General features: G+C 39.7%; 1 protein-coding gene across 4 annotated transcripts in view; it reads right to left on the bottom strand.

The window, feature by feature from the left end:
• The window catches only part of LOC106867686 (protein unc-13 homolog D), a 467,325-nt gene that overhangs the window by 90,901 nt on the left and 351,424 nt on the right, over positions 1-25,000 (bottom strand). For all 4 annotated transcript variants that reach the window (XM_089348935.1, XM_089348927.1, XM_089348922.1 and 1 more), the window contains 2 exons: positions 4,831-4,905; positions 2,333-2,437 (listed from right to left, as the gene is read on the bottom strand). In XM_089348935.1, coding sequence (XP_089205061.1) covers positions 2,333-2,437; positions 4,831-4,905 — 180 coding nt within the window. The remainder of the gene's footprint in view (positions 1-2,332; positions 2,438-4,830; positions 4,906-25,000) is intronic.

Genomic DNA, 25,000 nt, shown 5'->3' with positions numbered 1-25,000 from the left:
GTAGAGAGAAGTGTATTTTAGTGAAGAGGCTGCCTCATTACTCTCAGCTGATAGTGGACCAGGTTTAGTAAGAGAAATGGTGCACAATATCCTCCACCTCCTCCTCCTCGTCATCATCATCATCATTTAACGTCCGCTTTCTATGCTAGCATGGGTTGGACAATTTGACTGATGACTGGTGAACCAGATGGCTACACCAGGCTCCAATCTGATTTGGCAGAGTTTCTACAGCTGAATGCCCTTCCTAACGCCAACCACTTCGAGAGTGTAGAGGGTGCTAAAGTCCGTTTTCCATGCTGGCATGGGTTGGACAGTTTGACAGGAGCTGGCTTGGCTAGGAGCTGGCCTGGCTGGGAGTTGGTTGGCCAAGAGCTACACCAAATCTCAATGTCTGTTTTGGCTTGGTTTCAACAGCTGGATGCCCTTCTTAATGCTGATCACCTTACTGAGTATACTGGGGTTTTTTATGCGGCACCAGCATCGGTGCCTTAAACATGACTCCACACCAGTGCACTTTATGTGGTACCGTCACCAGTGCTTTTTACATGGCATCAGCATCAGTGCTTATCATTATCAAGCATTACCAAGATGGTTTTAGGATAACAATATACAGGGTGTCCACAAGGTCTGGGTACATGGAGTAAATAAAATCATAACATAAACAATTAAATATAAGAAATAATAATTTCATAAAGTATGTGTTAATCCCCATGTACCCAGACTTTGTGGACACCCTGTATATACTGAAATACTATGGAACATCCAGGAGGAATCTATGCGGTCATTAGACCTACTAGAAATAGTCAACATAACTTCCTCAGATCATACCCTACCATCATTAAAAAGGGGAACCTGTTTGTTCATCACTCACTTTGCAAGATATAGCAGTCAAACACTTCTCAAATCACAACTTACAGTCATACAAAAATGTGTGAAGACTTCTACATGGTTGCCTGAACTGCAAGAGATAGCAAACAAACCTTGCTCAAATTATTCATTATAAGTTTCACTGCATGGCACCGTCGGCAAGTGTCTCCTACTATAGTCTCAGCCTGATCAAAGTCATGTGAGTGGATTTGGTTGACAGAAACTGAAAGAAGGCGGTGAGCTGGCAGAAACGTTAGCACGCCGGGGGAAATGCTTAGCGGTATTTCGTCTGCCGTTACGTTCTGAGTTCAAATTCCGCTGAGGTCGACTTTGCCTTTCATCCTTTCGGGGTCAATAAATTAAGTACCAGTTACGTACTAGGGTCGATATAATCGACTTAATCCCTTTGTCTGTCCTTGTTTGTCTCCTCTATGTTTAGCCCCCTAAGGGCAATAGAGAAATATATATATTTATATATGCGTGTTAATGTGTAAACATGGATGTGTGTGTGTGTGTGTGTGTGTGTGTGTATGTGTGTGTGTGTGTGTGTGTGTGTGTGTGTGTGCATGTATATATGGTTGTGTCCCCCAAATTCTCTACTCCTAGCATGTCTATGTACTCCTTTCCCTTCATGGCTCTTATATTGCTCCCTTTTCTGTCATTTTTGTGAATGTATTTTGCTGGTCGCATGTAAAAAGCACTATCTGAACGTGGCCGATACCAGTGCCACCTGACTGGCTCCCATGCCGGTGGCACATAAAAAGCACCATCCGAACATGGCCAATGCCAGTGCCCCCTGACTGGCTTCCATGTTGGTGGCATGTAAAAAGCATCCACTATACCCTCAGAGTGGTTAGCATTAGGAAGGGCATCCAGCTGTAGAAACATTGCTAGATCAGATTGGAGCCTGGTGTAACCACTGGCTTTCCAGACCTCAGTCAAACCATCCAACCCATGCCAGCATGGAAACGGACCTTAAACGATGATGATGAGGATGATGATGATGATGATGATGATGACTGTTTGTGCATTTTAGTACTTACTGTTATTTTGTTTATCAGCTGACTTATTGCTGCTTTCTGTCTTGAATTTTGCTCTTTTCTAATGATTCCAATTTTACTAGGTTATCAACCTCAGTTATATCTTATCTGGTTATTAGCATCAATATTGTCTTTATTAATCACTCATTTTTGTCATATTTTATCCAATCACTCACCTCGGTCATATCTTAATTGGTAATTAACATCACTGAGCATTAGAATTCTCATTAACACAATATCAATCATATCTCACCAGTTCACTGATCATCAATCACTTGTTATTTATTCATTAATCTGCCATCTTATAACATCGTTAACATCAGTCATATTTTACCTGGTTTGTTAATGTCAGTCATAGACCCTTTGTAGTCCTTTGAACATTAATCATATCTTACCTGGTTATTAACATTAGTCATATATCTTACCTGATCGTTAATATCAAAGTGATGCACCTGTTCATCATAATAACTATTGTTCCTCAAAATGGTATGGATCTTCTCTGCATAAAACTTGATAGAATCACAGATCAACTGTCAACAAATCATTATCAGAGTTCATTAGAATTTAAGATATCAGAAAGAAATAATTTATCAATGGAATATCACAAAAGTTTACCCAAAGTAATTCAAGAAAACATTTCATCATGCCAGCATGAGCTGGATAAATCTACCATTCATCTTAATTCTGCATCATCTTATCTCTAAGGCTTAGTATTCTAAGATCTCACCTAACAACTTGTCATCTCTTCATTTGTTTACTTCACTCACAAGCATCATTCACAATTAATGTATCCAAAGTTCCTTTTCCATTCACATCACATGTCCCTCTCAGTACAGTCGTTTTTCTTACAAATGCACCAACCAATCTCTTTAATATGCAACAACTCAATCAATTCTACTGTCAGCACATCCAACATATTTCTCTCTAGCCATTAACAGATTCTCCACATTCATTGTTTTTATTACATTACGATATAATATCATGCCTCTCACACATACGATATACAGTCTATCCTTTCTGGTCAAAAAGAAGCAATAACAACCTCAAGCAACAACACCCTCAAGCAACAACACTCAAAAGCAACAACACCCTCAAGCAACAACACCCTCAAGCAACAACACCCTCAAGCAACAACACCCTCAAACAGAAGCACCCTTAACTTTCTTTACATCCTCTTCTCTTTTACACACACTCTTCCATAACTTACCAAAATGGTGTAATTCTACATCCTTATAAAATCAAAGACCAACCTGGCACTCGTGGCTTTCAGAAACATTTTTTCCATGTTCAGTATTGTTAAAGCATGAAATAAATTACCCTCATCAGTTGTTAGTTGTCAGGACATTGTATTCTTAAAGAATTCTATACTTCCCAAAATTCACTGCCACTACTACTCCAACACACTTATGTACCTTTTCTTATTTATGGCTCTTTTATTAGTTGTATGCTGTCACCTTAATATGACAGTTCCCTGAAGGGAATAATACTACTGTTGGTTAGACCTAGAAAGCTGCACTGCTTCCTGTCGGCCTTGACACATTTCCTGTATCCTTATGTTTACAAGGGGGAGACAAGCACCCACACCCAGCTAAGCCTGCATCCAGAGTCAGGTCATGCTACTCCAGACTGATGATGAGCAATGACTCAGAAACATGTCTCTGGATGCAGGCTTAGCTGGGTGGAGGTGCCTGTCTCCTCCTTGTAAACATAAGGACACAGGAAATGTGTCAAGGCCGACAGGAAGCAGTGCAGCTTCCTAGGTCTAACCAGCAGTAGTATTATTCCCTTCATGGGACTGTCACATTAAGTTGACAGCATACAACTACTGCATCATATCACTACTGCATAAATCTCTCTGAGAGGTTTAGAAATGTATTATTTCTAAAAAAGGCTCTTTTATTGTTCTTCAAATATAACCAACCCTAGTTCTAAAGACTGTGGATCATTGAAGTAACATGATTGCCCACAACAACATAGAAAGCCATATAGAAGCTTCATTCTTATTTTCACCTAGACTTCATTACATGAGGCTTTGGGTTTTTTTTTTCTACAGCCAAAAGTAAAAAGTGACCTTCGGTATGGTTGAACAATCAAACCCAACCGATTGGGATTCACAGTACAAGTTATACAGTTCATTCTTTCATTTGCTGAATATAAAACATGGCTCATGAGACAACTGTTTGGATTAATTTTTTGAAGTCATCATCTTACCGTTGAACCCTAATCCATCCAGTTGTGTTGTGTCTGTAATTATGTTTGTCGCTGTAATTGTAGTCATGGCTGTAGTTTTGCCTATAATTTTACCTATAGATGAAAGTGCTGTTGAGATGACAGTTGCAATAGTAGTCATGGGTTATAGTTTCAGTTATATCTGTAGCTGTGGCTATAGCTAGGATTGCAGTTTTGGCTGTAGTAGTTACTTTATTTGTGGTTGTAGATGCAGTTTGTAACTTAAAAGTAAAGACCACCCCAACTTCGGCCATGAAAGACCATGAGATTGCACCTAGAAAGTTCCCCTCTGAGGAACAAGTCCAGGTAAGGTTGATAAACAACCTTCCATAAAGGAAGACCAGCAGTCGCCCATGCATACCAGCCACCCTTCTCCATGCCACCAATGTTTTCCAAGTGAAAGGCAAAGGGGCCGATACAGCTTGGCACCAGTGACGTCACAACTCATTTCTACAGCTGAGTGAACTGGAGCAACATGAAATAAAATGTCTTGCTCAAGAACACAACACCCAACCCGCCCGGTCAGGGAATTGAATTCACAACCTCATGATTGTGAACCTGACACTCTAACCACTGAGCCAAGCACAGGGCCGACTGTGTTTCTAGAAATACTGTAATTGTAGTATGGCCTGTAGTGGTAACTGCAGTTCTAGATATAGATATAGCTGTAGTATATCTACAACAGAACACTTACGTCTGTTATCTTTGTGATTGCCATCATTGCAACGTCAGCATTGTTGTAGTCAATCTCTCTCCATTCTTGAGTGATCTGCAGAATAATAGAATAACAAAACAAACAGAATGTTTGAAATAATGGAATTTAATGAATAGTAGAATATCTATTAGTAAGTATAAAGGAACAAAAGTGAACAAACAGACTGCTAGACTCTATGAGATAATTTGCAAAATGGACAAAGTTTTGTGTTTTCTAAAGACAAATGAATTATATTGATATGGGCAGTTGGGGTAGCTGTAATGAGGTTGAAAATTTCTTGCTGTTGTCGCTGTTGTTGTTGTTGTTTAACCCTAGCCCTTTCTCTGATCCAGTCAGCAGAACTATAACTGATGATATTCCAGTTGTGACCGCCGCCCCCCACCCCCACCCCCACTCATTTAAAAGTCTTGCATTATCAAAATGTATCCATTTTTTTTTCAGGGCACTGGTATGTGAAGAGGAGGGTGGGAATAAGAAGGGGGTGGAGTGATAGAGCGGGGAGGGGGATGGTAGGGGAGGAATGGGATGGATGGATGATGATGATGATGATGATGATGATAATGGTAATGGTGATGAGGTGTAGGCATGAAAGGGAGAGGCGGAATGAGAAGACAGAAGGAGAAAGAAAGGACAGGAGGAGGAGGAGGAGATGGTGGACAGAGAAGGAGAGGGTGGACGGAGGAGGAGAGGGTGGACGGAGGAGGAGGGAAGGAAGGAGCTAGAGAAGGTGGGAGAAGAGGGTGGGAGGAGGAGGGGAGAGGGTGGGTGGGGAGGGGTGGGTGGGTGGGAGGGGAGGGGAGAGGGGAGAGGGTGGGAGGAGGGGGAGGGTGAGAGGAGGGGGAGGGTGAGAGGAGGAGGAGGGTGAGAGGAGGAGGAGGAGGAGGAGGAGGAGGAGGAGGAGGAGGAGGAGGAGGAGGAGGAGGAGGAGATTGAAGAAGGAAGAGGAGGAGTGAGTGGAATGGCAAAAGGATAGGAGGAAGAAAATGGAAAGAAGGTGGAACGGAAGGAGGACGGGAGGAGGAGAGTGGAGGCGGGTGCGTGGTGCATCTAAAGATTTTGTCAGCAAACAGGTTGCAGTTTCAAGCAACAAAAATTTTGGCACCATATTAGTAATAAATGTTTAAGTGAAGTTAACGCTCTCCTTGTGCATCTGAATGGCTGAAATGTGTCTTCCAATCAGCAACTGCTATACTTCTATATATGTCTGTGTATGTGTGAATATACATACATACATATATATATATATATATATATATATATATATATATATATATACACACACACATACATATATAGATAGACAGATAGATAAACAGATAGGTAAATAGATAGATAGATAGATAGATAGATAGATAGACAGACAGACAGATAGATAAAGATACATATATAAACACACAAACACATACACATGTATGTATGTATGTATGTATGTATGTATTATAGCAATAGGCAGGCATTGGACCGGCAACTTTTGAGGCAGTCACAGATTATGTAAGAGAACTGTTTTAGCCTAGTATTATTGTAAAACCAAAAGAATTGAAGTTTACTTTTATTTTGTGGGAAATTTTCTTGTTTCCTTTCTTTAATTTTTCGAAATAAAATCAATTCTCCATTCCTCAGTTTATAAACACCACTGCAAGGTTTGAACATGTCATCACAACATTTGTAGCTTTGAGACTTTTATATTGACAAACTCAACCTCAAAACCTAAATACTCAATAAATGACCAGAAGAAAGAATTATTTAATAACATCATTGAAATAAATCAATATAATTAGCTTCGTTTTTTTTCTAAATCTGTCAATATTTAATCTCATATAATATCTCTGTGGTTTAGCTTTTCAATAACTCATATAGTTCTACACACTGTTCTGAAAATTCCCAATAGCCTCATTTCCCATTGGCATTCTACCGGGTTAGTGGAACATTTCTACAAAGAACTTAACGAAGATTAGCAAATTTAAATTGTCCCCGCCCATATGATTTAGGTAAAAGCATTTAGTTATTTGAAAATGAGCCAGAATCAATAAAGAAAATTGAAGACTTGTAGTTTCTTCAACTATCAATCATCATGTATATGGCACTAGACAGATGCTTGGAACGACCACAGCATTGCCAGACAATATTATGTCAAATCTAATCAATAGTGGGACACTCAAATTTGGTTCCTCTTTAATTTTACTGTCTCTGGCTAAAGACCAGAGATCTTGACAAAACTTGGGGACCAGTATATTGCTATAATATCATGTGGTGGTGGAAGAAAACAAAGAGTTATGTTGAAATTATTCTTTATTTTGTTTCTTTATTTAATCATTTGATTATTGTGGCCTTACATCTAATTTTCCATGTTGGCCATGTTCGAAAAATTTGAACATATTGTAAATTGTTGGAACAATTGCTTTTACAACTGAATGTCTTCTTCCTTTCTATAGCTAACCATTCAACCAGCAAATATAATATTCCATATTTTGTCTCTACTGACCATATTAAGGTCACTGATAGTTAGATTCTAGCCAAGGCATTGTTACAGAAGTTTCTCTTACCGATGTCCTATCAATACTTTCTTAAGTTTATTCGGATCATCCAGAAGTGATTTTGAGTCAAGATGGTAGAAGAATCATTTAAGGAAAACCTGGGTCATATCAGTATCTTTCAGGAAGAATTAGAAGAAAATATTGTTTAAGGATGCTACAAAACTAGAAATCCCTTTGCTATTTCTAGAGATCATCAATGGAGTGACCTTCCTTCAGTTCTATCATTGCTTGCCTTTAGTAATGGTAGGGCTGGTAGTATTTACATTTTTTTATGATCTTTCTTGGATATCTTATTAACTCACATCTCTTTTAATTTCAATCTTCTGCATATCTGTGGGATCTTTACTCTTTTTTTACTCTTTTACTTGTTTCAGTCATTTGACTGTGGCCATGCTGGAGCACTGCTTTTTAGTCGAGCAAATCGACCCCGGACTTATTCTTTGTAAGCCTAGTACTTATTCTATCGGTCCCTTTTGCCAAACCGCTAAGTTACGGGGGCATAAACACACCAGCATCGGTTGTCAAGCGATGTTGGGGGGACAAACATAGACACACAAACATACACACACACACACACACACATATATAAATATACATATATACGACGGGCTTCTTTCAGTTTCCGTCTACCAAATCCACTCGCAAGGCTCTGGTCGGCCCGAGGCTATAGTAGAAGGCACTTGCCCAAGGTGCCACGCAGTAGGACTGAACCCAGAACCATGTGGTTGGTAAGCAAGCTACTTACCACACAGCCACTCCTACACCTGTGGATTTTTTATAAGTTTCTCTCGATCTGTATTTTTACCATTTCTGATTTCCACATTATAGTCTATTCAGTTATTTTTCTTGGTTTAAATCCTCTGACTAAACAGATACTTATATACCACTTCTTTATTTGGGGGATCTGGCAGGGAATGGTGCCATTAGACCCGAGCACCATAACCCTGCATATGTCAAATAACGAGTGATGTAGAAATCTTGGTGTGAGAGAAGTGGAGATAACAGGGACATGGATGATGGAGGATACGTTCAAGACAATATCGAAATGGTAAGCTGGGTATTCCAGGAAATGATAAGTGGACAATTGAGAAAAGAAATGACCAAAGCAATGGCAATCCCAGAGCTCTTTCAGTATACATTAGAGATGATTTGTCACTGATTGATGTCATTTGGTGGTTGTTGTGTTGTTTTTGTTGTTGTTGTTGTTGTTGTTGTTGTCAAGCAAATTAATATTTCCTCATGGCCAGACATTTTCAGAATATTGGAACCAAATGACACTGCTTGTATGACAGTGACACTCATTTACAACTACCCCATGAGGCACAGGAGTGGCTGAGTGGTAAGTAACTTCCTTCCCAACCACATGGTTCCAGGTTCAGTCCAACTGCATGGCACCTTGGGCAAGTGTCTTCTACTATAGCCTCGGGCCAACCAAAGCCTTGAGTTGATTTGGTAGACGGAAACTGTAAGAAGCAAAGAAGCCTGCTGTATATATATATATTAGAAGAATGGCTAGTGAGAGCTGTGCGAGCCATGTACAGAGATGCGGCCAGTAAGGTGAGGGTTGGAAATGAGTACAGCAATGAATTCCGGGTAGAGGTAGGGGTCCACCAAGGTTCCGTCCTCAGCCCCCTATTATTTACCATAGTCCTCCAGGCAATCACAGAGGAGTTCAAGACAGGTTGCCCCTGGGAGCTCCTCTATGCTGATGACCTTGCCCTAATTGCGGAGTCACTATCAGAACTAGAGGAGAAGTTTCAGGTGTGGAAGCAAGGTCTAGAACTGAAGGGCCTTAGAGTCAACCTAGCTAAAACCAAAATCCTAATAAGTAGGAAGGTAGATAAAACACAAACCCCTTCAGGTAGATGGCCCTGCTCAGTATGTAGAAAAGGAGTAGGTAGTAACTCTATAAGATGTACCCGGTGCAAGCTATGGACACATAAGAGGTGCAGCAACATCAAAGGCAGGTTAACTAGCAAGTTAGTTTTTGTTTGTGGCAGATGTTCAGGTGCAATAAAGACTGCAAACAAACAGGAAACAACTTCTATCTCATTCCAGGGTGAAAAACTAGAGGTAGTCGATAGCTTCCGCTATCTGGGCGACCAAGTTAGTAGTGGGGGTGGGTGCGCTGAAAGTGTAGCTGCTAGAATAAGAATAGCCTGGGCAAAGTTTAGAGAGCTCTTACCCCTGCTGGCGACAAAGGGACTCTCACTCAGAGTAAAAGGCAGACTGTATGACGCATGCGTACGAACAACCATGCTACATGGCAGTGAAACATGGGCTGTAACTGCTGAGGACATACGTAAGCTCGCAAGGAATGAAGCCAGTATGCTCCGTTGGATGTGTAATGTCAATGTGAATACCCGTCAGAGTGTAAGTATCTTGAGAGAAAAGCTGAACATTAGAAGCATCAGTTGTGGCGTGCAAGAGAGACGATTGCGCTGGTATGGACATGTGGTGAGAATGGAGGAGGATAGCTGCGTGAAAAAGTGCCACACCCTAACAGTTGAGGGAACCCGTGGAAGAGGTAGGCCCAGGAAGACCTGGGCTGAGGTGGTGAGGCAAGACCTTCGTACATTGGGCCTCACCGAGGCGATGACTACGGACCGAGACCTTTGGAAATGGGCTGTGCGTGAGAAGACCCGGCAAGCCAAGTAAGATCGTTGCCAGTGCCCCTGGACTGGTTCTTGTGCGGGTGGCACATGAGATGCACCATTTTGAGCGTGGCCGTTGCCAGTACCGCCTGACTGGCTCCTGTAGGATTTTCGAGCGAGATCGTTGCCAGTGCCCCTGGACTGGCTTGTGCGGGTGGCACATAAAAGACACCATTTCGAGCGTGGCCGTTTTCGTGCGGGTGACACGTAAAAGCACCCACTACACTCTCTGAGTGGTTGGCGTTAGGAAGGGCATCCAGCTGTAGAAACTCTGCCAAATCAGACTGGAGCCTGGTGTTGCCATCCGGTTTCACCAGTCCTCAGTCAAATCGTCCAACCCATGCTAGCATGGAAAGCGGACGTTAAACGATGATGATGATGATGATGATATATACACACACACACACACATATATGTTTGTGTGTCTGTGTATCCCCTCACAATCACTTGACAACCGATGCTGGTGTGTTTACGTCTCCGTAACTTAGCAGTTCGGCAACAAGACACCGATAGAATAAGTACTAGGCTTACAAAGAATAAGTCCTGGGGTCGATTTGCTCAACTAAAGGCGGTGCTCCAGCATGGCCGCAGTCAAATGACTGAAACAAGTAAAAGAGGAAAAGAGTATAAAGACAAGATATTTACCTCTGTCTCTACATAGAATATTGGCTAAAATCTATAGATTATTATCAAATGTGTCATTTGCTTTTAAAACAGTAAAAGTGTGATTTGATGGAGCTTTAGTTGTTACTTCTAACATGTTGAATGATCACAAAGCAGCTTATTCATTGGCTCAAATTGTTATGCTTTTAGTGATATTCGAGATAAAAAGAATTCACTTCTTAGAATCAGTCCTTTTACATAATCGGGATACTTCATTATCATGATATAAACAGTGGAACAAGTGTCATGTTACTTCAAATTTAGGAGAAAGTTTTAAGATTCTTTAATGATTTTTGAAACTGCTAGAAAAATCTAGAGATCTTACATACTCAATTTAACGACATTCTTGACAGTCTAAATTATTGGGTTCCTCAACAAGAAGAAAGTTTCATTTCCCCTAATGATTGTAAATTTATGGTCTGAACTGTGTATAATATAGTGTTCTGTGTGTGCAAAGTTTTCTCTGGGTGTGTTTGTGTCCACAGTAACCTGTGTGCAGGCTTCTGTGTATATATATGCTATATTTTGTGTGCGTTCATTTTCCAATATATGGACAGTCTTTTAGTGTTTGCACAATTTTCTGTATATATATATATATATATATATATACACATATATATTTTACAGAATTGTATGTATGTACAGTACTTTGTGTTGTTGTCATGTCTCTTTTGTATGTATAGTCTTCTGCTCATGTCCAATCTTCTGTGTTTCTTTATCTTCTATCTTTTACTTGTTTTGGTTATTGGACTGTGGCCATACTGGGGCACCACCTTGAAGGGTTCAGTCAAAGAAATTGACCCTTAGTACTTATTCAATCAGTCTATTTTTGCTGAACTGCTAAGTTACAGTGATCAAAAGAAAGCAATTCTAGTTGTCAGGTAGTGGTGGGTAAACAAACATAAACACAAAGACATAAATATGCAATGACTTAGGCCTCACTGAGGCAATGACTTGTGACAGAGACCTTTGGCAATATGCTGTGCATGAGAAGACCCAGCAAGACAAGTGAGACCATAACCCGTGGCCTTTACCAGGGGTGTAGCCAGCCCACTTATGCGTACCTTTCCTTCTTTGGACAGAAAACCCTGCTTGCAATGACCTGTTCAGGCAAGTGAAATCGAAATCGAAAATTGAACCAAATTCGTTGACTGGCACCCATGCCAACCTTCCTTCATTGGACACTAAACTCAGCGTGTGAAGACCTGCTGGGGCAAGTGAGATCGAAACTGAACCAAATTCGATGACAGCACCATCCGAGCGGGATCACTGCCAGAGCAGTGATCTTGCTTCTGTGCCAGTGGCACGTAAAAAAAACACCATTTCAGCGTGGTTGTTGACAGTACCGCCAGACTGGCCCTCATGCTGGTGGCACATAAAAAGTACCCACTACACTCTCGGAGCGGTTGGCGTTAGGAAGGGAATCCAGCTGTAAAAACTCTGCCAGATCAGATTGGAGTCTGGTGTAGACATCTGGTTTGCCAGTCCCCAATCAAATCGTCCAACCAATACTAGCATGGAAAGCGGATGTTAAATGATGATGATGATGATGATGATAATGATGATGGTGTGTGTGTGTGTGTGTGTGTGTGTGTGTGTATGAATACCAAATTCACTCATAAGGCATTGGTTAACCCAGGGTATAGTAGAAGACACTTGCCCATGGTGCTGTACAGTGAGACTGAACCGCAAAACTGCATAACTGCAAAGCAAGCTTCTTAACCACACAGCCATGTTCTATGTATGTGTCAACTGCTGTATCTATACAGTAGTCTGCAGTTGTACATTATTGTTTGTGTGTGTGTGTGTGTGTGGAGAGAGTCTTCTTTAGGTTTTAGTGCACGTACAGTGCTACAGGCAAGCCAACAGAGACAGAAGTGGTTCATGTGATAGATGTACAGGAATAACTAACAGTAAAAGCATCTTTTATTCTTTTACTTGTTTCAGTCATTTGACTGCGGCCATGCTACGGCACCACCTTTTAGTCAAGCAAATCGACCCCAGGACTTATTCTTTGTAAGCCTAGTACTTATTCCATCAGTCTCTTTTGCCGAACTGCTAAGTTATGGGGACGTAAACACACCAACATCAGTTGTCAAGTGACGGTGGGAAGGAACAAACAAAGACACAAACACACACACACACACACACAAATATATATTCTTAGTGTTCAACCAAGTGAAACCATAGTCACGGACGATGCCAGTGCCATCCGACTGGCAACCATACCGTCTACCAAATCCACTCACAAAGCATAGTTTGGCCTGAGGCTATAGTACAAGACACTTGCCCAAGTTGCCATGCAGTGGAACTGAACCCGGAACTATGTGGTTGGTAAGCAAGCTACTTACCACACAGCCATTCCAGTAGAATAAATTTTTTATCAAACGTTATAAAGGCTCTCTTAGATGAGAGTGCTTAGGTGACTTAATTAGCAGCAGAGGTGAGTACTCCAACAGTAGCTGGGATGAGGATGGAATAGAAACAGGTTAACTCTTAGTATTCAGATTATTCTGTGAAATTTAATATTTATTTATTCTCAGCAGGAGTGGTTGTGTGGTAAGTAGCTTGCTTACCAACCACATGGTTCTGGGTTCAGTCCCACTGTGTGGCACCTTGGGCAAGTATCTTCTACTATAGCCTCAGGCCAACCAAAGCCTTGTGAGTGGATTTGGTAGATGGAAACTGAAAGAAGCCCATCGTACATATATATATATATATATATATATATATATATATATATATATATATATATATATATATATATATGTATATATACATATGTATATGTGTGTGTGTGTTTGTGTGTCTGTGTTTGTCCCCCAACATCGCTTGACAACCAATGCTGGTGTGTTTACGTCCCTGTAACTTAGTGGTTCGGCAAAAGAGACCGATAGAATAAGTACTAGGCATACAAAGAATTAGTCGTGGAGTCGAGATACTCGACTAAAAGAGGTGCTCCAGCATGGCCACAGTCAAATGACTGAAACAAATAAAAGAGTAAAAAAGCATTATGCTGTGCTTGAGTAGAAGACCCCTCAAGCCAAGTAAAATCATAGTTGCAGCAGATACTGGTGTCAAGCAACTGGCACCTGTGCCAGTGGCATGTAAAAGCAACCATTACATTCTTGGAGCGGTTGGCATTAGGAAGGGCATCCAACCGTAAAAGCCATGCCAAAGCAGATTGGGGTCTGGTGCAACCCTTTAGTTCGCCAGCCCCGGTCAAACCATTCAACCCATGCCAGCATGGAAAGCAAACATTGAACGATGAAATGACGATGATTTATAAAATTAATCCTGTATTATCTTGCAGCATTGATATTTCGGTGATGATGATGATCATCATCATCGATTAACGTCCGCTTTCCATGCTAGCATGGGTTGGACGATTTGACTGAGGACTGGCAAGCCAGAAGGCTGCACCAGACTCCAATCTGATCTGGCAGAGTTTCTACAGCTGGATGCCCTTCCTAACGCCAACCACTCTGAGACTGTAGTGGGTGCTTTTTCATGCCACTGGCACGAGGGCCAGTTTGGTGGTACTGGCAACGGCCATGCTCAAAAAGGTGTTTTTTATGTGCCACCTGCACGGGAGCCAGTCCAGCAGCACTGGCAACGACCTGATATGATTGTTTATTTTTAGAAAGACATTGCAGGGTAGGTGTAAGAGGCCTGAACTAGTTAGTTTTAGCATAAAACAGGTAGAATATATGGCCAGTTTAAATGCTAAAGGGTTAAGAAGCTGAGAACAAAGGGAATCTTTGTCCAAGTGAAAGGCAGAATAAATGATGTTTGTGTGTGCAAAGTGTGATGCTGCAGGGCAGTGAAACATCAGCATTGAATACAGAGAGTGTACAGTGGCTGCTGAGGTATAAAGTGTACCTACTCTACAAGATCATCATCATCATGGTTTAACGTCCGCTTTCCATGCTAGCATGGGTTGGATGATCTGACTGAGGACTGGAGAACCAGATGGCTACACCAGGCTCCAATCTGATTTGGCAGAGTTTCTGCAGCTGGATGCCCTTCCTAAAGCCAACCACTCCGAGAGTGTAGTGGGTGCTTTTACATACCTCTGCCAGATATATAATGTTAGTGTGTTTAATGATGGAGCACAAATATGATGAGACAAAAAATGGATGTAAGAGGAGGAGGAAGCAGAGGTAGTGTGCAGGTAAGGAGACTGAGCAGCTCTGGATCATTTACTGTTTATCTTTATACTTGTTTCAGTCGTTAGATTGTGGCCATACTGGGGCAGGACCTTGAAGAATTTTTAGTGGAACCAATCAACCCCAGTGCTTATTTTTGTTAAGGCTGGTACTTATTCTATCAGTCCCTTTTGCTGAACTGCTAAGTTACTGGGGACATAAATACATCAGCACTGCTTCACAAGTGGTGGTGGGGTACAAACACAGATACAAAGACACATACACACACATACATATATATATATATATATATATATATATGTGTGTGTGTGTGTATGTAAGTATATATATCTTTATATATATATATATATTAGTATATTACACATATGTATATTAATATGACAGGCTTCTATCAGTTTCCATTTACTAAATTCACTCACAAGGCTTTGGTCAGCCTGAAGCAATAGCAGAAAACATTTGCCCTAGCTGTCATACAATGGGACTGAACCCAGAACCATGTGGTTGGGAAGCAACCCTCACAGCCGTGCCCATGCCCAAATGAGGAGGAAGAGACAATATGTGCAGCCTTTTGTGCATAAGCAGTAGTCTCGTGTTTGTATAGTCTACAATGTAAATTACTATTATACTCACATACCAATACTTTACACACACTGAAGATTGTATATTAACAGTCTGTTCTGTGTGTATACAGTATGCTATGTGTATGTGTGTACAGTAGTATAATATGTGCAGTCTTTTATGTAATCAGTATGCACAGTCAACTGTGTGTATGCAGTAGTCTGTATGTATACATCAGTAATTCTCAACCATATTCTATATGTGAACCCCAATTGATTACTATTTTATTCTGGTGGACTCCCGTCGCCATTCGATGTTTAAAAAGTGGTTTTACAGATATTTCTTCCAAAATTCCTATTTTGTTTTTCACACATTCACTTGTGTAGGTTGAACGATGTAAAACGTTGAAGAAAGAAACCTAGCTGTTTCTTGCAATAAATTCACCTGAAACAAAATTTTTTTTCATTCATCATCATCATCATCATCATCATCATCATCGTCGTCGTTTAATGTCCGCTTTCCATGTTGGCATGGGTTGGACAGTTTGATTGAGAACTGGTAAGCTTGAGGGCTGCACCAGGTTTCAATCTGATTATACAACTGGATGCCCTTCCTAACATCAAACACTCAGAGAGTTTAGTGGGTGCTTTTTACGTGCCACTGGCACGGGTGCCATTGACCTAACTCCAGCCACGACTACTGTCTCACTTGACTTGGCAGGTCAATGCAAGTACAGTATATTGCCAAGGGCTTTGGTCACCTGTCACTGCCTCCATCAGGCCCAATGCTCAAATGGAGCTTTTTACATGCCACTGATATGAGTGCCAGTCAGACAGCACTGGCATCGGCCACAACTACAATTTCATTCAGTTCAATAGGCGTAGGAGTGGCTGTGTGGTGAGTAGCTTGCTTACCAACCACATGGTTCCGGGTTCAGTCCCACTGCGTGGCACCTTGGGCAAGTGTCATCTACTTATAGCCTCGGGCCGACCAAAGCCTTGTGAGTGAATTTCGTAGACAGAAACTGAAAGAAACCCGTCATATATATGTATGTGTGTGTGTGTGTGTGTGTGTGTGTTTGTATGTCTGTGTTTGTCCCCCCCCCCCCAACATCACTTGACAACCGATGCTGGTGTGTTAAACGTCCCCGTAACTTAGCGGTTCGGCAAAAGAGACCAATAGAATAAGTACTAGGCTTACAAAGAATAAGTCCTGGGTTCAATTTGTTCGACTAAAGGCTGTGTTCCAGCATGGCCACAGTCAAATGACTGAAATGAATAAAAGAATAAAATAATGTGTGAACACAAACCTTAACACTTGTCAATGTCATAGAACAGTCAAGGATGAAGTTTAAAATGTTCTCTCATTGAGTTTCTCAAATTAGACTGCATCTTGCTAAATATTTTTAGTTTATATTGTGACAAAATTGACTGAATTTGAACCACTGTTTGTGATAATGTTCTTTGCAGGCTGTGGAACCAGTTATATCCTTGGGTTACATTCATTTCATCTTCTTTTTTAGATTCAGAAGAGCCAATCTCTATAGACACTCAAGGGTATTTTTGTGATATTCTTATCATCAACATTAACAAAGCTGTTCGCATTGATGGTTTGGGAAGATGTTTTGGCTATAGATATATCAATTATCATTCCTATCTTCATCTGACAAATTTGGCAGTTAATGTTTTCAAAAAAAAAAGTACTCAGATAAAAGTCACTGTCTGAGCAGCATAAATGGCCCTAACATGTTTTTCTTTGAAAACCAGAGTCTATTTGCTGCCATATTCTGCACATTGATGCATAGACAATAAAACTGTTTGCATGCTTTATCATGATGAGATTTAGTATGTTCAATTTGGATTTGGTGTTTGACAAGAACATAACATGCAATGGGAAGAATAACATTTCTATAAATAAATTTCAAAGTGAGAGTGTTCAGCTTTCCATTTCTGAAAGCCATACAAACAATGTTACATCAAAGACTAAATATAAAAAGATTGAAAAACTTCAGGATTTTCCATGAATAAAAATAAGAGTGTAACAAGGGAGTTAACTTGCAGAAATATGTGCATTGGGTTAATTTCTCTAATCTTGAAAAGAATTAATTTAGATAAATTTAAGGAGGTTGTTTAGCATGAATTTTTGTTGATTATTAGCCAGAATTAATTTGACTTCATTATTAACCTTGTTAATTTGATAATCTTTTTTTATTCTTTTGTCTGATTTTTTATCATTTTAGTTTCCTTTTTTCTGAAATTTTCCTATCTTTTTGCTTGAAAACTAAAGAAGGCATTTTCACCCTTCCTTCCTTGATTTGTATGTCCATGTATGCAGAAACTCATGTACAACCAACTGTACATACAGAAACTACTCTACATGTACAATCCGCAAAAAAACCCCCCAAAAAATACAAAACAAAACAAAAAGAATGGGTACACACATTTCCATATTCACTCAAAAGACCATATACGCACTGACTACTGCACATATAGAATACTGTGCATAAAATACTGTACACAGACTACAGATGCATATAGAAGACTGCATGCACACATACAAGGCTGTACAACTATACACATACAGATGTGTAGACACACAAAATAATGTGTATGTGTGTGTATATGTGTGTGTGTATAAGACTGCTCATGTAGTAAACTGTACACGCACAAACTTTTGTACTCTCACAAAAGTGTGTACATACTGCACAAATACTGAAATGTATACATACATGGTAAACAGTACCTACATATAAAATTGTATATAGTCTAAATATACAGAGAAAACCATACTCATATTCGGAGCTTTTGGAAGCCATTTTTTCTTTTCGTGCTCAGAATTGTCGATGCATGGCATAAACTGCTTGCAACATTTGTTTGTTGCATACTACAATGTTCAAAAATTCCATGCTTACTGAAATTCATGAAACCTACTCCTGGCATACTCACACATAATTCTCCTAATAGAATAAGTACTAAGCCTAGTACTTATTCTATCAGTCTCTTTTGCCGAATTGCTAAGTTACGTAGACATGAACACACCAGCATCGGTCTTCTTCTGTTGGTTGTTTTTCCTCGCATTCGGTACTAAATGTGTTTATTTTGGGAAGTCCAGTGTGTGGCATTATTCTGTAGTAATGCCCCTTATATAAATATAAACGAATAATTATATTCTTGGGAATAGAAATTTCCCATATGAATTTTTTTACACACTGGCTTCCTGATAAAATTCTTGTAAAAGATTTTTATCCCTTTTTGAATTTATTAATCATATATACATATATATATATATATATATATACAATGGGCTTCTTTCAGTTTCCGTCTACCAAATCCACTCACATGGTTTTGGTCAGTCCAAGGCTATAGTAGAAAACACTTGCCCATGGTTCCATACAGTAAGACTGAACCCGGAGCCATGTGGTTGGTAAGCAAGCTACTTACCACACAGCCACTCCTGTGCCTATCTATCTTTTACTTGTTTCAGTCATTAGACTGTGGCCATGCTGGAGCACCACCTTGAAGATTTTTTTTGGTCAAATGAATTGACCCTACTGCTAATTTTTGTTTTTTAAACCTGGTGTTTATTCTATTGGTCTCTTTTGCTGAATCACTAAGCTATGGGGAATCACTAAGCTGTCAAGCAGTGGTGGGGAATAAACACAGACACAAAGCACAGACACAGACACACACACACACACACACACACACGCACACACATATATATATATATATATAATGGGTTTCTTTCAGTTTCGATCTGCCAAATCCACTTCCAAGGCTTTGGTCACCCCAAAGTTATGACACAGGACATCTTCTCAAGGTGCCACACAGTGGGACTGAACCCAGAACCACGTGGTTGGGAAGCAAACTTCTTACTGCACAGTTACACTTCATCATCATCATCATCATCATCGTTTAACGTCTGCCTTCCATGTTAGCATGGGTTGGACGATTTGACTGAGGACTGGCAAACCAGATGGCTGCACCAGGCTCCAATCTGATTTGGCAGAATTTCTACAGCTGGATGCCCTTCCTAACGCCAACCACTCTGAGAGTGTAGTAGGTGCTTTTACGTGCCACCGACATGACTTCTATATTTCAAAATTGGAAAATATAACAAGCCAGCCCTCAACATATGTGCAAAAGTGCTTGTCATCATTAAACTAGGATCCAGGGGACAAATGGTCAAGTGAAGCACAAAACGTTGGTGTCATGTCAACTAAATACTGTAAACAAGCAGTAATTAGAATAGAACTGAGAGTTTGTGAAAATTTGATTGAAACTCTGTTGTTCACAGCTCAGAGAACTGCAATAGTGCAGTTGAAGTTTCTGATTGTAACCATGGTAGCATTTTAGAACTTCTACATCTTCAGTCCAAGGATATTCTTTGTTATGAGAAGAACTGAAAGTCACATAGATCTACATAAGCATCAGGCCTCAGCTATTGTGTAAAATCAAATTCTTGATATTACAGCTGAGGTTGCTTTAGGCAGCATAGTAAATGATATGAGGAATTTCCAAGATATTTCAGATATTTCATTATTGTTGATAAGATGTCAGACATCAACAAGGCTGAGTAAGTCATAATATACCTCAGATTCAGCACTAAAAGAGAAATCTAGGAGTTTGTCGATAGATTTTTGCACCATCCTCTACTATTCTCTATAAGTCGGTCAAAAATGGTACTCAGAAAACTACAGTATAAAATTGACAAAATTTTTAAAGAATGTTTTAATGTTTTAATAGGCGCAGGAGTGGCTGTGTGGTAAGTAGCTTGCTTACGAATCACATGGTTCCGGGTTCAGTCCCACTGTGTGACACCTTGGGCAAGTGTCTTGTACTATAGCCTCGGGCCGACCAAAGCCTTGTGAGTGGATTTGGTAGACAGAAACTGAAAGAAGCCCGTTGTATATATGTATATGTAGATATATATATATATATGTATGTGTGTTTGTGTGTCTGTGTTTGTCTCCCCACCATCGCTTGAAAACCTATGCTGGTGTGTTTACGTCCCCGTAATTTAGCGGTTCGTCAAAAAGAGAACGACAGAATAAGTACTAGGCTTCCAAAGAATAAGTCCTGGGGTCGATTTTCTCAACTAAAGGCAGTGCTCCAGCATGGCTGCAGTCAAATGACTGAAACAAGTAAAAGATTAAAGAGTAAGTGTATGTCACAGCTAATAGAAATTATGTTCATAGAGGTTTGGCAACATGAGCTAAAGGTTTACCTTCACCTGCCATCAATATACATTGTTATAGGCACCTCTAAAATCATGTTATTCAATACTGAACCACTCCCCTCAACGTTCTAGGGAACTATCTGGATCCTCTACAACTTTTTGCAAGCTAATTCCAAATAGTATGCCTACTTTAAAAGCATCACAGCCTTTGATGGACAAATTATATAAACACTTAAATCTCAAAATGTAACAAAATGGTGGAGAAATGAAAAAGTGTAGGCTATAATAGAGCAATTACATAATATCATAAAAGTATTGCTTGGCTCAACAAATGATCAAGACCCTAAGACAATACAAACAGTAGGGCATTATTGAATGCCATTTACAGTTTTGGCTTCTTAATTGGATTGGTTGTGCTATGAAAATAATATTGTCAAATACAAACATCCCCTGTAAATGCCTGCAGGGAAAGATCGCAGATATAACAGCAAGAACAGCTATAGTAATGAAGGAAATTCTCACTGACCGCAGAAATAAAGTGAACTTTGAAAGCATTTGGAAATACAGAAATGTTAGGGGGAAACTGCCAAAGAAATCCTCCATGACACATGGTTCACTTTAACCCTCTAGCATTTAAGCTGGCCATATCTGGCCAAAATATTTGACATTTTATGTAAATTCAGCTTCTTAAACTTAGCTACAATGTCATTCTAAAAATATACAATCACATCATCAAATTCTCAAAGCTACAAGATAATGCATGATTAATTCAAAACAATCATCATCATCATCATTATCATTTAAAGTCCATTTTACATGCTGGCATGGGTTAGAAGGCTTGACTGTAACTGGTAAGCCATAGAGCTGAACCAGGCTCCAGCCTGTTTTGACTTGGTTTCTATGGCTAGATGCCCTTCCTAATATCAACCATTCTACAGAATGTACTAGATTACTTTTATGTGCCACTGGCACGGGTGCCATTTTATGTATCACCAGCACAAGGCATTACATTTGACAGAATAATCCGAATGCTGAAGGGTTAAATGTAGACACAGTTTTATGGAGAAAAAGATGTTTCTTTTCAATTGAAATTACTGGTTAATGAATCAGAAACAGAAGTGTCATGAGATGAAACAGCCAAAGACTGCTAAACACACGTCCACCTAGGTACAGACAAGGCTGTGTGGTTAAGAAGCTGGTTTACTAACCATGCAGTCTTGAGTTCAGTCTCACTGTGCAGCACCTTGTGCAGGTGTCTTCTACTATTGCCTCACACTGACCAAAGCCTTGTGAGTGGATTTGAAGGAAACTGAAAGAATCCTGTAATGTTGTGTGTGTGTGTGTGTGTGTGTGTGTGTGTGTGTGTGTGTGTATTATACATATATGTGTATGTGTGTAAGTATGTACGTGTGGGGCATATGTGTTTGTATGTACCCTTGTTTAGAGATCATGTGATGATTGTAAATGAGCATCATTGTCATATAAGCGAGGTTGTTCATTTGAAGTCTTCCATGAAAAACATATCTCACCATGGGAGGTATTATCTTGCTTAAAAACAGGTGAGTTGGTGATAGGAAGGGCATCAGGCTGTAAAAATTCTGCCTCAACAAGTTTCATGTGACCGAGGTAGACATGAGAAAATGAACATTAAAAGGTGGTAGTGGTGGCGGTGGTGGTCGTGGTCATCGTGGTCATCGTCATCGTCGTCATAGTTGTCGTGGTGGTTGTGGTCGTGGTGGTAATGGTGGTGGTGGTGGTGGTGGTGGTGGTGGTGGTGGTGGTGGTGACAATGGTGATGACAAAGAGGACAATGACAACGATGACAATGATATTTCAGATAACATATATAAGTACTATCAACTTGCAACATTATATAAAGCTGTTGACCTGGATCTTCTTAAGACAGAACAGGAAATCTTGACAAGGTTTGTCACTGACCATAATATGTATTCATCAAAAATTCACTAGCAGTGAACAGCAACTGGTGCTATTGAAACTGTCTACAAAGTTTATAGCCACAATGTATTACCAGTCGTCAACAAAACCATTTGTATGTTGGCAACAATTCTTGCTGTATCAAGTACTTTCAGAGCACCCGTTCAGAAGCCACACATGACTGAAGATACATATGAGGAGTACAAAAGGTCGAACTTCATTATACAGAGTACCAATATTAGATATTGATCAAAAGTGTGTCAACATGTCTGTTGGCAAAAAATGTTGACCAAATAATTGATATTTTTGCTGTTAAGAAAGGCAGAAAACAATATTTCTTTCAAGCTGCATGTTGTGTAGTTTGCACTGGGCAACGTCATTTGATAAAAAGACTTTTTATTAGAAATTGCTGTTTGTGTAATATCTCATGCAAATCAACCCTTTTTCTCTCCATTAGCCAAAAAAAACCTATACACTCCTGTGTGTATGTACAGTCTTCTATATATGAACACTTTCCATGAGTGATTATGAACAGAATTTCCTCTGTATGCAGTCTTGTGTATGTACACTCGTCTGTGTGTCGTCAACATCCTGTGTGAGCTTGTCTAGATATAGTAGTGTATATATGTACAGTTGTATGTGTATGAACAATGTAATTTATGTACAGTTGTAATCAGTGACCTATATAGATATATGTGTGTGCGTGTGTATATACATACATCAATGTGTATATGTGCAGCATTATCTGTGTATGTTCAATGTACAGTATTGTATGTGTGTATGTACAGTGGTCTGCTTATGTACACCCTGTAGTCTGTGTTTATACAGCATTGTCTGTTGTATGTATTGGGTTGTCCGGAAAGTTTGTGCCGATTTTCCAAAAGGTTCTTCTCACTCAACTCATGTGGTACCCAAACATCATAGCGATTTGTGTACCCAAGCTTTACCAGGTGCTCATGAACAACGGATTTTGATAGGTTGAGGCTTTCTGCCAATTTTTGGGTTGTGCAATGTGGGTTATTCTCAATTAATGACTTGATTTGGTCATCACCTGTAGTGGATGGTCTGCCTGATTGTTCTTTATCAATAAGGCTACAATCTCCAGCTTGGAATCTTGCGAACCACTTCCGTACAGTTCTTTCAGATAAAGAAACATCACCGTAAACTGCGCATATTTCTTTGGATGCTTGTGAGGCATTTTTCCCTTTACGGAAAAAGAAAAGCATCAAGTGCCGAAAATGAACTTTCTTATCTTCCATTTTAAAGGGTTACAGAATTAACACAGGTTATAGGAACATAAACCTTCTTCCATGAAAAGATAGCTTAACCTGTGCTCTTAATGAAGGTGTAGTCAAATCCTATTTTATGGACTCAACCATGTTCTAAAATAAGTCGAAAGGTAAGCTACTATAAATTGGCACAAACTTTCCGGACAACCCAGTATGTATGTATGTAGAAGGTTCTATATGTACAGCCTTCTATGTATGTTCTGTATTGTGTGTTCAATCTCCTGAATAGTGTCTAAATGTATTTTGTTAATGTTCCCCTTCTAATCGTTTCTACATTTGCTCTTGCATAGCACCACCAACTCATTATATTTTTTACAGAGTTATTCCCCCATATTTGCTGTTGTATCACTCTCCACCATTATATTTCAATGAATCTTTAACACCTAATCACTCTCTCATCTCACATTAATATTTCACATCTGACACTTCTTTTCAGCCTCCACAGATCTTCCACATTTAACACCTACTCATGACCATGTCTCACTAACATGTAGCATCACTCATATGTTTCATACACACTTCATGTAACGTCTTCATACAGTCTTTGTACATGTATACAAAAGAAGACCTTTGTTTGCCAACACAAGTGACAACTTCCTGAACATTTCCCACTAATTCCTTCCAATAATTGTTTCATTACATCCACTTCCAGCATTTGTTGGATTACTTTGCAGGCACAACAAGCTTGCTTTCCAGCCATGTGGTTTTTGGTTCAGTCCCACAGTGCAGCAAAAGCCTTTTACTACTGGGCTGTCCAAAACCTTATGAATGGATTTGCTGGATGGAAACTGAAGAAATTTGTCATATATATATATATATATATATATATATATATATATATAAGGTTGAGGAGGGTATTGGATTTAACCAAACCCAAGAGGATACAGGTAATACCAAGTAAGTGCTGTATACCGACTAGTTTTGCCCCAGTCGTTGTATGAACAGGATTGGGGATTATAAGTCGTGTATTAGCGTGTGTATATGTAAATATATAAAAATAAAAAGATAAAGAGAGCAATGGTAAGGTTGAAGAAGTATTTTATGGATAAACTACTTAATCCATAAAATACTTCTCCAACCTTACCATTGCTCTCTTAATCTTTTTATTTTTATATATTTACATATATATATATATATATATATATATATACAGTAGTACCTTGGTTCTC

The sequence above is a fragment of the Octopus bimaculoides genome, chromosome 1, assembly GCF_046866305.1.
Source record: "Octopus bimaculoides isolate indiv1 chromosome 1, ASM4686630v1, whole genome shotgun sequence".
NCBI classification, from domain to species: Eukaryota; Metazoa; Mollusca; class Cephalopoda; order Octopoda; family Octopodidae; genus Octopus; species Octopus bimaculoides.
This window is presented reverse-complemented; position numbering and strand designations above follow the sequence as displayed.